Below are 13,606 nucleotides of genomic sequence, written 5' to 3'. Positions count from 1 at the left end.
AGGAGTGGTGAACCATGGGGATTTGGATCGATAGAGTTTGATTCTGGTTCACCCAGTGTTAATCGCCAGGATCAGCACTGTGTTGCTTGTGGCTTTTCCAAAACTTATACTTTGATTATTTAATAAATCCTTTTTAATTATTAAATTGGCTGATTAATATATAACAGAGGGGTATTGATTAGAAATAGATATTTAGATGATGTATATTGCTTAATATTTGCTGCATTTTACTGTGCTAACTGCCTGTAAAGGGAAGACAGGGTGTACATGGGAGATAGGGTGCATGTCCAGCAATATGAAAGAATGCAAGGATATGTGATAAGGGAAGGATGATGTTCACCAAAACAGGACAAAGTACATTAAACTTACAAGGCTACTGACATAACAAGGCTTCTCGGACCCCCGGAACCAGATTAGACCAGCCTCATGGTTCAGACTGTGACCAAAGGATCAGTAAGCATGCACAAGGAGATGGGGTGAGAAGGTCAGCTTTGATGAAGACCACTTACTTCATCCCCTGCAACCTCCAAGATGACCACCAAAGACAAGTACATATGGGCAAGGGACTGAAAAGTGAATTAGCATTCGAAGTGGGGCAAGGTGGAGCCAGGAAATGAATATGCATAGATGTATTGCAAAACCTAATGTATATGTAACATTTTAGAGGATAAAAAGGAAAACTGAGAGCGAGTAGATCCACATATCTTTGCAGAGCGATCCTACATGCGCCTGGCTGAATAAACCGCATACCTACTTTATAACTCACTGTCTTTGAGTTTTAGAGTCTTTCTGTGTATCATCTGGAAACTAATAACCTGCAAGCCAAGCCATAATTACAAATGTAGATGTTATAGCTATTCCCCACTACTAAAAGAAAATTTCCAAGCAAATCATAAATACTTTAGAATACTGGAATAATCATATTCCTGGATTTTCTGTAGTAGCCACCAACAAGTTTCACAAATGCTGAAAAAAAAATTGGAAAAGAGATCTCTGATTTGAACTCTTAAGCAAATAAAATTCAACAGCAGCAACCTGTAAAAATCCAAGGACCTTTTAGTTTGCTAACCAGCATTAAGAAAAGTGGTGCTTCCCCAGAGGAAATACAGCTCACAAATGGTATGCATATAACCTCAGGAGTCATAAATCAGATGCTTTGTTTTGTTTTTTTCCCCTCTTTTTCTTCGAGTTGCCTGTATGGATTTAACTCATTTACTCAGTGTTGAAATGTAAATTTTGAGTGTCTGTTGGGTTTTAGTGTGTACTATCAAATATAGCTTTGGAGTTCTGTGTCAAATTAACACTGCTGAAGGAAGGGATGGACAATGGGGAATCCTCATGCTTGAGGGAGAAATTAATCTGGTTTTCTTTGCCTTTCAACCCTCCCCAAGCTCTGCCTGCTTGCAAAGACGAAATTTACATAACAAAAGGCAAGGCTGATGCTGGTGTTATCTCACTCTGCAGCAGAATTGGTTAAGTTGAAAAATAAAACCAGCAAGCAGAAAAACATTACAAACTTCCAGTGGTGGGAGGAGAACACACACTCATCCCTAAGACATGCTAGCATTACAAAACCCTAAGCCTATAGTGGATAAATAATGGAAGGAATTGAAAGCTCTAGTACTGGCAGTAAAGGAAAAGGCAAAGATGGTGTAATTCTTATACAACCTGAGCTGGTGCCATATGGTGATTGTGTCAGTGGAAGCGTGAGATTGGCAAGCAAACGGAAAAGAGAAATTTAACAGAAAGAAGTTTAAATTTCTGTTTTTACAGGCTCAGTCCCAATGAATACATACGGGACTGGTTAATACTCATGCAAAAACCCAGAAGTTACAAGCCTATCATAACAGCAAAGTGGATTAGCTGAAAAAAATCAGAAAGATAAAAATTGATCCACAACACTAGTACCAATTTGATGAATGATTATATTGTAAATTAGGGTGTCCTGGAAAGTATTTTTACAACACAAAGCAGAAACTGACTGTTGACCAGGAAGATGTGTAAAGACATTCTCACACAGTGTCCATAGTGCCAACAGAGGCTTGAGTAAAGTCATCCAAACCTGGCACCACCTTTGGATATCAAAAAATAACAAAACATTGGTCAACTTGGCATATAGGTTATATTGAACCTCTAAACAATCTAACAGTTACAAGTAATTGTCACTAAAAGCAGGCATACTGATGCAAAGCCTTCTATTTCAGAACACAGTGACTCATTTTCCAGTCACCCTGTACTAAAACTCTTTACAGTGGCACTCTTGCCTCTGTACAAACTTAAATTTCCTCTAAAACGAAACAATGAAGCCTCGCAAACTGCTCCTACACTGCCCCCGTCTGACAGTAGTGAATATAGCCCTGAGTTTGGAACTAGAGACCAGAGATGGAACCACTGCCATAACTCTTTGTGAGAAACATATCTATCATTGCTTAAGTTCTGTTGGCTTGGTTTCTTTAATAACCTTAAATGTTTAAGTATACCCTGACTAGACAAAAGCTAGGTGTGTATCCGGATGTGGAACAAGAAGCCATTCAAGCAGCAGTGATAAAGACTGTTCACTACCTGCACAGCTGTAAAAACTACTGAAATTCCTGGACTCCTATAAGTGAATAAAGCCAGCTCTGGACACAGAGAAGCCATACTGGACTGCACAGTAACTAATGAATCTACTGTAACCAAAAATCTCAGTGATGGTATTGTTTGCATTTTTATACTTACAGGTCAACATTTGCAATAACGCATCATAGCTAATCAGCCATCCCAAGAAAAACTAACAGCGCTGGTTTTTCCTAAACACATATACAGCAAATGTTACCAGATCCTTGGAAAGGAAAGTCACTGTTCTGGGTTGATGCTGTCCCCTATCCCATATCTTGGACTACATTATTATGTCTAACAGCTGCCCCCCTCCCTCTTTGGCGGGGCCTGCGGCTTTTGCTGCTTGCTCTCTGGCTCGGCTGATCGCTTGGCCTGCCGCTGCTGCTGCTTCTCTCTCTCTCTCTGCCACCTGCTCCTGCCTGCTGGTTTTCGCCGCTTCTGTTTGTTTTTTTTCTTTCCTTCCTTTTCTTTTCCCTTCCCCCCCCCCCCCCCCCGAAGATTTTGGACTGGCTCCGGACCTGACCTGACCTGAGAAGTCGGAGAATCTCCGGGGCCCACGGAAGAAGCTCTGCACCCTCCCCCGCAGTAACTTGCCGTTTTCCTCGGTGTTGGGGAGTGTATTTTTTCATTTGTCAATAAATCAGTTTTTTCCACTTTTCCTCCAAGGTATTTTCCTTCCCAAACCCAGGGCTGGGGAGGAGGGGTGGTGGAGGTTTGTTTTTAGGGGACTCCTTTTAGAGGTTCTCCCCTAAATTATTCTAAACCAAGACAGTCACACATAGAGCTAATGCAAGCTATGACACTAACAAATTGCAATGATGGCTAGTTTGTTTTCAGGCCTCTACACATTTCATGAAAGTATTCAAATGGTGAGAACTCCACACCAAACATATTCTCTAAAGGTCGTACTCCAGCTAAGGTGATATAACTCCTGCAAGGAGAGATAACCCAAATCTCCATAAAGCAACAGTCTGATGATACAATCAGTGCCTTGAAACAAAAAATTACCAATCTCTCTAAGGTAATTGAACAAAATCAAATAGCTTTGGATTTGCTTTTGGCTTCCACAGCTACCAACAGCAATTAGTGGGTATATGTAGGTCAGACTCTGAAAATACAAGTTAAAAGGAACACTGGAATCTTCCAAGAAATGAGAAAATCAAGGAGAAAATATATTTAATAGGATAACCCCACAAATTCCAAATTTAAATGTGTCCATTAAAAAAAATTGGTATAATTATGGTATTCTAACAATGTTTGGTCCATGAATCCTATTCCAAATATTCAAAACTGGATTTAACAAATGTATAAATCTGACAATAACCATTTTCCTAAAAGGTCTCAAAAGAGTGGACAACTATTCCACTTAAACTTGTTTACATAGCATTAAACCCCTCCTTTAGTACTACTGAAGTACCAAATTATTTGATAGTTTTAGTTGTTTTGATTATGCTTTGTAGTTCTCTATAAATATTGCTTTAAAATGCTTATGTGTTCACTCTGATTGTCAGTGGGTAGAAAATATTTCACCCTAAATATGGCTTGAATTTTCATATGTTTATGGAATCAGTTTTGTTTACCTCTTCCTATCTCTCCAGTATATAACACAAAATTCCTAATTGGAATATCTTAAGTAAGTAAAAATAATTGAGTTTCATTACATCTTTGATTCCCCTGAGACAGACTATTATATAATTGTCTTGGTTTGGAAAGACAGGTGTTTGCCAGGGAAAGCTGGAGCTTCCCTTGGAATGGAGAAAGTAAACACCCTCCCTCCAAATTATTATAATTTTGAAATTAAGGGGGCTTTCAGGCAAAGATATGGGCATAGGAATAACAGTTCTTTACTAGGAATAATAAGAATACAAATGTAGTAGTACAAAAAAAACAAGCAAACAAAAAAAAATCCTAGAAACACTGACAGAGTCAGAATACGACCTGACACCCTGTTGGTCAGGGTGTTGGTAGCAGTCCAAATAAGTCCTTCTGGAGTGACAGATGTGGTTCTGTTGGAGTAGAAATGATCCTGTAGAAGGGTCCAGTGGTGGTGAGATGGGTCCAGTCCTCCTCTGGAAAATCCAGTGGAAAACAGGCTGTCCTGCAGTTCTGAATTGAAGGTTTTACCCAGGTAGGAATGCTTGGCTCCTCCCACTGGGTGGAGCATCTCATAATGGGTGGTGTAATTTTATCAGTCATGTGGTGATCCTTAATGGCCCATTAATAGAAGATATCCCCCCTGGAGGGAGGATGGGTCGTGGAAGAGATAAGGAACATTGCTCCACATGGTTTTAACAGCTGGCCCATTAACAGAAGGCATATGCCCCCTCCCTCCTGGAGTTATGAGGAATGGGTTATACAAGAGATAAAGAAAAACACCTCCCCAACCAGTTTCAACAGATGGCAAATAGAATACACATTCTTGGTATATATTGCAACCTAGGACAATAATACATATATATAGGTTTAGATTACTGTAGAATTGTCTAACACTTGATATATTAAGCAAGACTATGAAAAGTACTGAACTTCACTGAAGAAGAACACTGGACTAAGAAGTGTGAATGGAAGTGAAATGAGTCACTGACCATCTGTTGAACTCCTCCAATCACTGCAATCAAGAAGATACCTCCATGAATTCTTTGTTCCTGATTTGCATCTCATCCTCCTATAATCTTAAGACTCAAGGAGTGGGGAACAACCTATCCTGCATAGACTGATAACAACACAAGTAAAATGTCTTACTGGATTGTTCTCAACTACCATGAACACTCTGAACTTATTGCCATGTCTTATAATCTTTTGGTTTATCACTAATCTTTTTTTTTTTTTTTTTTTAATAGATATGTGTGTTACATGATCTAATACATAAATACATAAGCTGAAATGACAGCAGGTATTTCTTATCAATATCAATAATATATACATTTTTGAAGAAATTATACAGCTTAGGAAAACAATGTGTATCAAAACACTCAATGATGGCACACACATATGAAAGTGGATGCTTTTATAGCATGGAGGCAAGCAATATCTGCACTATCCCTCCATGAGGTAAAGTCAGTGCCTTCAGTCACAGGAGTGGAATGTAGCATCAAGTCCCCCCTCTACCACAAAAAAGCTTATCTGCTCTGTCCATCAGCTGGTGCATAGCTCTGGACATTGTCCCCCCTCACATGAATTGGTGAGATAACCTGGCTGGACAGATGTCCTGCAATGAGTTATCTCTGGTGCCAGGGAGGTAAGATCTCCAGCTGATAATAAACATCCCTTGCCTTGAGAGTGAGATCTAGAGAGATAAACCAGGAATCCTTGACTGAAAGGATCTTTTACAACTATAAAAGCTATGCAAATTCTCTTGGAGGTAGAAGTCTCCTACACACTCCTTGGAAACACGTAGGACTTCTTCCCGAAGCTTGGACACATCTTCGTGGTTACTTTTCTGGAAATTGAGAGGAAAGGATGCTATGTGTGCCCCATCAGAAACTGGATGGTAAGATACATTGAATCCTAATCTAGCTGTAATAATAGGTACCTCACTTATCCATTTTATTGTTTATCTACTAGTAGTGTTTCTTTTGTTTATCCTATGTAGTAAGTAACCTGTTAGAGTCTCATGTCTGTTAAATTTGTGTCTATTAAATACTTTACTTATTTTGTAATAGACCAAATTGGCCATGATTAAGAACCCGTAAGCAAGAGTGATCTGGGGTGCAGGCCTCCCCTAACAGAGCTACTGCCAGAAATCTAAGTCAAAGGCAGGACTTGTTTAAGCTCTCTTCTCCATTCGTAACAGTAATCAACTCCCAGACGCCTGAACAACTGATACTTGATAGAGGTGATTCTAGAGTACCCATCTCGTGATACACCACCTTTCAATCTCTGACTGTATAAAATACCCTGCAGGTGTTGAAACACCAACCTTACCCAGATTATTATATAGCTAACAACCCATCAAAATAACAACCTTGCCTATAACTCCATGTCAAGTGATGATTTGAGAAAATCACAGGGTGGAAGCAACATCTTGCCTTCTGACACCCTGTCCCTTAACCAATACTGGTATCTTAGTCTGCCACCACTCCACCCCCGACCTACATTGTCACAACTCTTTTCCACATTTAAGACATATGCATGATTGGCTTTTTCTGCCAGATGACCAAAACACCAAATGTCCTGGCAGTCCACCAGAGCCGTGGCATTGCTTATGATCCTGTGCTCACTATTGGTGATTGGATGAGTTGCTAATGGGGGAATTGTTCATCTTTCTTACTTCCTCAATAAAGCTTTGTTTTATAACGTATTGTCAGACTCCATTACTGTTTGGACCACAACATCAAATATATGTCTTACAAAACAAAATAAAAGCATTCTGATACCTGCCAAGTTAAAAAAAATTACAAAAATAAATGAGAAGATATATTCACTATATAAGCAACTGAAATTTTTTCCTTTGTAACAGCTGTACTTTTTAAGGAGATGTCTGATGATATAAAGATTAATGAAATTTCTTTCTTTTATGGGAAAAGTATAAATTTAAAAGCTTTCAGAACTCCTAGTCTTTCTTGAAAAAAATATTATTGAAAAAGTTGAAAATACAATCAAGACTGCCCCAGGACATCTGTTTTACCTTGGTATGTCAACCCTTGTCTCAAATAATGAAATCAACATATATATACACTCATGAAGAACATTAAAATGTTTTCTTTTTTTCACCTAAGTTTTGTAAATGAATACTAAAAACTTGCATAGAACAGTGCTGGTAACTCATGTAAGTTTGATTAATAATGGGAATAGTCCTAATGAAAGAAAAAGTCCAAATATTAAATTTCCCCCCTACTTTTTAAAACTGTATACAAAAAACACTGGGTACTCCTGCACTTTTCCTACTTAGTTCATGTATCACCACCCATGAGTTTTTTACTTCTGTTATTCTTTGAAATAACAACACAAGTAGGAAATATAAGCCAATATAAATCCTATACTTTAAGTCAATGGAATGAAGTTTACTACTTTAGGGTCTGTTCTAGTAAAGAACCTATGAATTTTGTTTTAATTCCCATTGTATTTTTATGGCTCTACTACACAACATAACCCATGCAAATGGCTATTTGCATGAACATTTCCCTACAGTCAGCTATTCCACCTTTACCACAAAATAGATCGGTTCAGCTGATCTTCCATGGAAGAGATCAGTTTGTGTCATATTATTTGAGGATTAGCATCTTAATCCATGCAGAATTTCTCATTTCATTCCATTCCATTGCATACAACTGCTGTAAGACATTTGGAAAACAACCAGGACTGGACAAGCCAGCCTGCTTTGAAAATATCTTAAAAGGACTAGCAACCTTCTCTTTTGCTGTTTAGCATGAAGTATTCAATCTATCATTACACTTTACTGGTCCAAAATATTTAATATGCAAATAAACATATAAAACCACACACACCAAAGCACTCTACAAACTTGTGTTTTAATCAATTTGCAAATAAAAATTAATATTAATTTTAGGGAAAGTATTTTTTCTTAAAAACTGGTGATTTATGCTAATGCTTGCTTACCTCATTGTCAGACTCCACAAGCACTTGATCATATTCACTAAGAGCTACTAGGAACATGATAGACGTGACATTTTCAAAGCAATGTATCCATTTTCTTCTTTCTGATCGTTGGCCTCCTACATCCACCATTCTGTGAAATTAACAATGATCGCATCAACTCCACAAATACCTTTGCAGATAAACATAGAAACACATGAAACACTGAATTCAAGAATTTACTTGAAAACAATTTGGTTCTTCTTAAAACTGTTGCCATTCATATTAAAGACTGATGGAATGTGTTGAAAATAAATAAATTTACATATTTGCTTTTTAGTTTGATGTGTTTTCTGAATTAAAATTATTATGGGTCTCAAAGCCCTCAAATTTCTGTTATTCAAAACATTTATGATTCTGTTCTGTATATTCAGCAGAAATGCGTCCACAGAATTAAGTTGGTGGCCTGCTGTTCTCCCAAGAAATTGCCATTCAAAATTCCAAATGTGTCAAGGCTGCCTAATTTTAAAAGTATAAATAGAATATAATCTGTATTTACTGAAGTTGTTAATAGCCAAAATAAAAACTCAAATTTGCTGGCAGAGTGTACTCCAAATTTATTATGGATCTCAATGTAACTAGACACTCGAGTGTCTAACTTGTACTCATAACTGCATAGTTATTCTTTAGCAATTGTATTTGCCCTCAGAATGAGCTGTGGGGAAAATTATTTGTAGGAATGGCATTAAATTTTCAAATTATCACTTCTTTATAAAAATCAAGTACAGAAAGTGGTACCTTTCCATTTCATAATTATTCATAATAAAACATTTGTACTAATTTTATTGAAAAATTACTTCCAGTTTTTCTATCAATAATAACTACCTTCAGAAAAAAACAAATCTGTCTCTCATCCTCTTGACACCTTTAACAACAGCTGCTAATCATATATGGACAAAAACATGAAAAAAAATTAACACCAAGCTCAAATTTAAAAAACATTGAATAATTTGTACATTTAACCAATATCCTATACACGGTATTACTAATGTAAAAGGAAACAAAAGAAACAAAGAAAATGGGTGTTAAACTTTTTTCTACCTGAAAATGACGCTTTGTAAGTCAAATGGATATTCAATGATCCCTGTTGTTGGGACTCGAACTCTAAGCACATCTTGCTGAGTTGGCAGATAGGCCGAATCTGCTATGCGGTCCAAGTCGTTAAGGTAACTATAGATGGAAAGAAACAACAGGAATGCAAGACAGTGAGACCATAATCCCACTGAGGAAAAGAGTAAGGTAGTCTTAGGAAAAGAAATGAAGTGTGGGATAGGAAGAAGTACAACAGGAAAAAAAGCAATAATGACATAAAAAAGGAAAGGAAATTAAAAGAAGTACTCCATTCTCTCTCTCCTTTTTATTATAATTATTGTTATGATTGTTATTATTTTAATTATTATAATTTTTATATTATAAATATAAATATTATATAATTATTATATTTTACTTTGTTTCAGTAATTAAACTGTTCTTATCTGAACCCATGGGTTTTAGTTTTTTCCCCCCGATTCTCCTCCCTATCCCACTGGGAGAGGGGGAAACCAGGGGAGTGAGTGAGCTGCTGCATCGTACTTCGTTGCTGGCAGTGGATATAACTTTTGATTATTATATCAACTTAGAGGGAATTAAACATGTTTCTGACAATCAGTCTGAAAGCTTTGCCTGCATCAGCAATACAAAATTTCATTCAAAAGACTGTAAAATCAATAAAATCTCCTTATATTTCTCTTTGAAGCTCATGTTCCCTCTGATCCAAAATAATATAATTAAATTTAAAAAAAAATTTCAGTGGGTAAGCGTGTGTATCATAAGGATTGTTATCAGGGTATTTCTGCTCTACTGCACCCACTGCTTTGTACTACATCTGAATATTTTGGAATATAGCAGAAATTAATTGTTTTTCTTTAGTCATGTACCATTTTCCCAAAATGCCAGTAGAACAAATCAACAGACATGCTCAATAACATTAAAATAACTTTTGTATTAACTGTGTAAGAATATACTTTTATTTTTCTAGAACTGCAAACACATTTTCCATTAGGAGGAATGGGGTAATGGTGCAATTTTTTTAAAGCAACTTTTTGGGTTGATGGACTATTTCAAAATGCTGAGCAGGAATATGGAAAGTATAAATGAATAAAAGTGAATATTTACATAAAAAGGAAAAGATGACTGGAATACTATTATAACCTAAATGCACACTACCAGCACACATGATTTTCAAATATTATCATAGGTGTCACAGTAATACAGAACATTTAGAATTTTATTTTTTTAGAAAAGTATGGAATAGTTTCAGTTGGAAGACCTACAATGATCATATAGTCCAACTGCCTGACCACTTCACTGCTGGCCAAAACTGAAAGCATAATATTAAAGGCATTGTCCCAATGCCTCTTAAACACTGACAGGCTTGGGGCATCAGCCATCTCTCTAGGAAGCCTCTTTCAGTGTTTGACCACCTTCTCAGTAAATAAATGTTTCCTTATCTGAACCTCCCCTGATGCAGCTTTGAACCATTCCTCCACATCCTGTCAGTAGATTACAGAGAGAAGAGCTCAGCACCTCCCTCTCCATGTGTCCTCCTCAGGAAGCTGCAGAGTCATGAGGTCGCCCCTCAGCCTCCTTTTCTCCAAACTAGACAAACCCAGAGTCCTCAACTGCTCCTCACAGGACATGCCTTCCAGCCCTTTCACCAGCTTTGTGGTCCTTCTCTGGACACATTCAAAGACCTTCACATTCTATTGAAATTGTCGGGCCCAAAACTGCACACAGCACTCAAATTGAGGCCCTGCCTTTGATAACCCTTTGATAAAGGGTTTATCATAGTTTTGGGTTATCATATTTTATAAGTCTTTATTATTGCAGTGAATTATATTCAAGGCTTCTTCGTATCAAAAGAGTTGGATCAATAAGTTGAGTGGATCAACTGCTGATGTAAATGTTTTTCTCTGAGTTCATTAAGAGAGTGTGAATATCTCTCTGAGTTAGTCAGTCGAGCATGGGAGAAGCATATACATGGCTAAGCTCAATATAGTGTATAAGAACTGAACAACTAGCAGAAGAATTTTGAGGAGGGAAACAGGCTTGAATTGGTTTCAATCCACATATTCCCTCCTGACACTGGAGGATGCCTAGCATCCTGATAGTGAGCATATATTAGAGAACAGTAATGTCAATCACACTGGTATTGTCTCTGGCACAAGCAGCAACTTTAAATAAAAACATCAAAACATCAAACACCTTTTCCAACTGCAACTGTGCAGGCCAAATCCTCACTCCAGCTGCTTCTAACTGCACCTTTTTCCAAAAGTCACAGTCCATGCTTAACTCTTGCTCTTGTCCAATGTCTCCATGATCTATTGCTGTGAAAATTATTTGAAATAGCAAAGAAACACTATGGAAATTGCTCAAATTAAGACAGCTTGTTTGACTGATACAGACTGGGATGTGGGAAGTCTCTAAGCTCCAGCAGGGAAACAGGATGGAGTTGTTATAAATAACTATGTAGTTGTTGCCTTTTGCTATTATGTATTAGCTTTTGCAAATTCTTAATAATCACAACAATTTTGATGTAGTACAATTTGTAATCACGTTTAACTGCTTTTGATATAGTATAATTTGTCAGCTTTTGTAGCCAATGTTATGGCCATGTGTAGCTTATGAATATTAGTGTGATAAATATATTATAGTTTAGGCTTTCACAAAATATTAAAATAGAGACTGTGTAATGTTAACTTTTACAGGATGTTTTTATCTTTGTAAATAGCTGACAATAGTGAGAATAACTCAGATAAGTTTGTGGAAATAGCAAAAACTGTCTGTCTGATTCGATAACATTAAAGGAACCACACAGATAACATCGAAAGAAAGGATGCTAAAAGGACTTCTACCACTGACCCTTCGGTGATCAATAATTACCCGTTTGTTGTTGTGAGGAAACGGCATATACGTTATGAGGAAATGATATACATGACTTCCAAAAATCAAATCTACACTATTGCAAGATGGGTCAAGGGTTGAACCAAGCTAAAGAATTCCCAGAACATGTAATAGAACTTAAAGGAATATTTGAATATGTATAATCTTCATGAATATGCATTTGACCAATACAATGAAAAAGTATATAAAGAAAGTTGTTATAGCCAACTGGTGTGCTTCTGGCAATTTGCCAAGCATCTCAGCACTGGGTACTGTCCCTTTTATCCCTTATTAAACTTTTAAATATTTTAAAGAGTGATTCTTGATTCTCACAGTTACCTCTTCCACTGATTTATTTGTAACCAGAAGAGGACTTTTAAAGACATTTAATTTAAAAGACATATAAGAAAATGATAGGGCTACATGAAATGTCTTGAGAATCTCTGAATTCAGACTACTCAGGATGAAAAGTAAAAGTGAGCACTATCAGAAAATGAATATTTTTATTTATTTTTCTGTCATTACTTATTAAATACACAATTCACCATGGCTTTTAAATCACTCATCTACTGCAGCTCTGATCAACCGACTGTTATAGATAACTGTGTAATTATTGGCTTTCACTGTTATGTGTTTGCTTTTGCAAATTATTATTAATCATAACAATTTTGATGTAGTACAGCTTGTAATCACTTAGTTTAGCTGTTTTTGATATAGTATAATTTGTCAGCTTCTGCGGCCTGTGCCCTGGCCATGTGTATCTTATCTAGGCATTAGTGTGATAAATATATATTGCAGTTTAGGCTTTCAAAATAGAGATTATGTTAACTTTTGCAGGATGCTTTATTTTTTTTTTTTTTTTTTTTTGAACTAGCTGACGGTAGTGACTTAGATAGTTTGTGGAAATAGCTTAAAACTGTCTATATGATTTGTGGAGAGCCTGCCTGAGACCTGGCTGCGAGAGAAAGGACATAGCAGCCAGATCCAGCTAGTCTCTGTGTGAGGGGCTAGGCGTGTGTGGTGTACGTGACTAAGCCAAGGGCAGAGCGCCCTTAAGCACAGATGTTAGATGACAACAAGGATGTTGAAAGTACATGGTATGTAGAAAAGTATATGGAATTAGGGAAGTTGCAACCACAAGGCTAACCGCAAGAGTTATATGTGTTAGAAGAGCTGTAACCAATCATGAGCTATGCTTTTGTAATATGTATGAGCTAATTACTGATTGTATAAGAATGTTGATTTTGATCACAGTAAATCGAGACTTGTTGACCATGACAGCATGAGACACGTCTCCCATCTTTTCCAATATCTGGTGACCCCGACGTGATGCGATGCGTCCCTACAGGAGTTGAGAAAAGATGATGGGTTCGGATCCTGCTGCAACCAGGATGGCATAAGGGCTACAGTGAGAAAGCCCCGGCCCTGAGTGATCGCAGCGGCGAGCTCAGCCGATACGTGCTGCCGAGACCTTGGAGAGGTTGCAACAGCG

The 13,606-nt window shown here is 37.2% G+C and overlaps 1 protein-coding gene across 2 annotated transcripts in view; it reads right to left on the bottom strand.

Annotated features, from left to right (window-relative positions):
• LOC136373335 (guanine nucleotide-binding protein G(q) subunit alpha) overlaps positions 1-13,606 on the bottom strand; it is a 219,770-nt gene that overhangs the window by 72,923 nt on the left and 133,241 nt on the right. For both annotated transcript variants that reach the window (XM_066338239.1, XM_066338240.1), the window contains 2 exons: positions 9,235-9,363; positions 8,158-8,287 (listed from right to left, as the gene is read on the bottom strand). In XM_066338239.1, coding sequence (XP_066194336.1) covers positions 8,158-8,287; positions 9,235-9,363 — 259 coding nt within the window. The remainder of the gene's footprint in view (positions 1-8,157; positions 8,288-9,234; positions 9,364-13,606) is intronic.

Source organism: Sylvia atricapilla, chromosome W (genome assembly GCF_009819655.1).
Source record: "Sylvia atricapilla isolate bSylAtr1 chromosome W, bSylAtr1.pri, whole genome shotgun sequence".
NCBI classification, from domain to species: domain Eukaryota; kingdom Metazoa; phylum Chordata; class Aves; order Passeriformes; family Sylviidae; genus Sylvia; species Sylvia atricapilla.
This window is presented reverse-complemented; position numbering and strand designations above follow the sequence as displayed.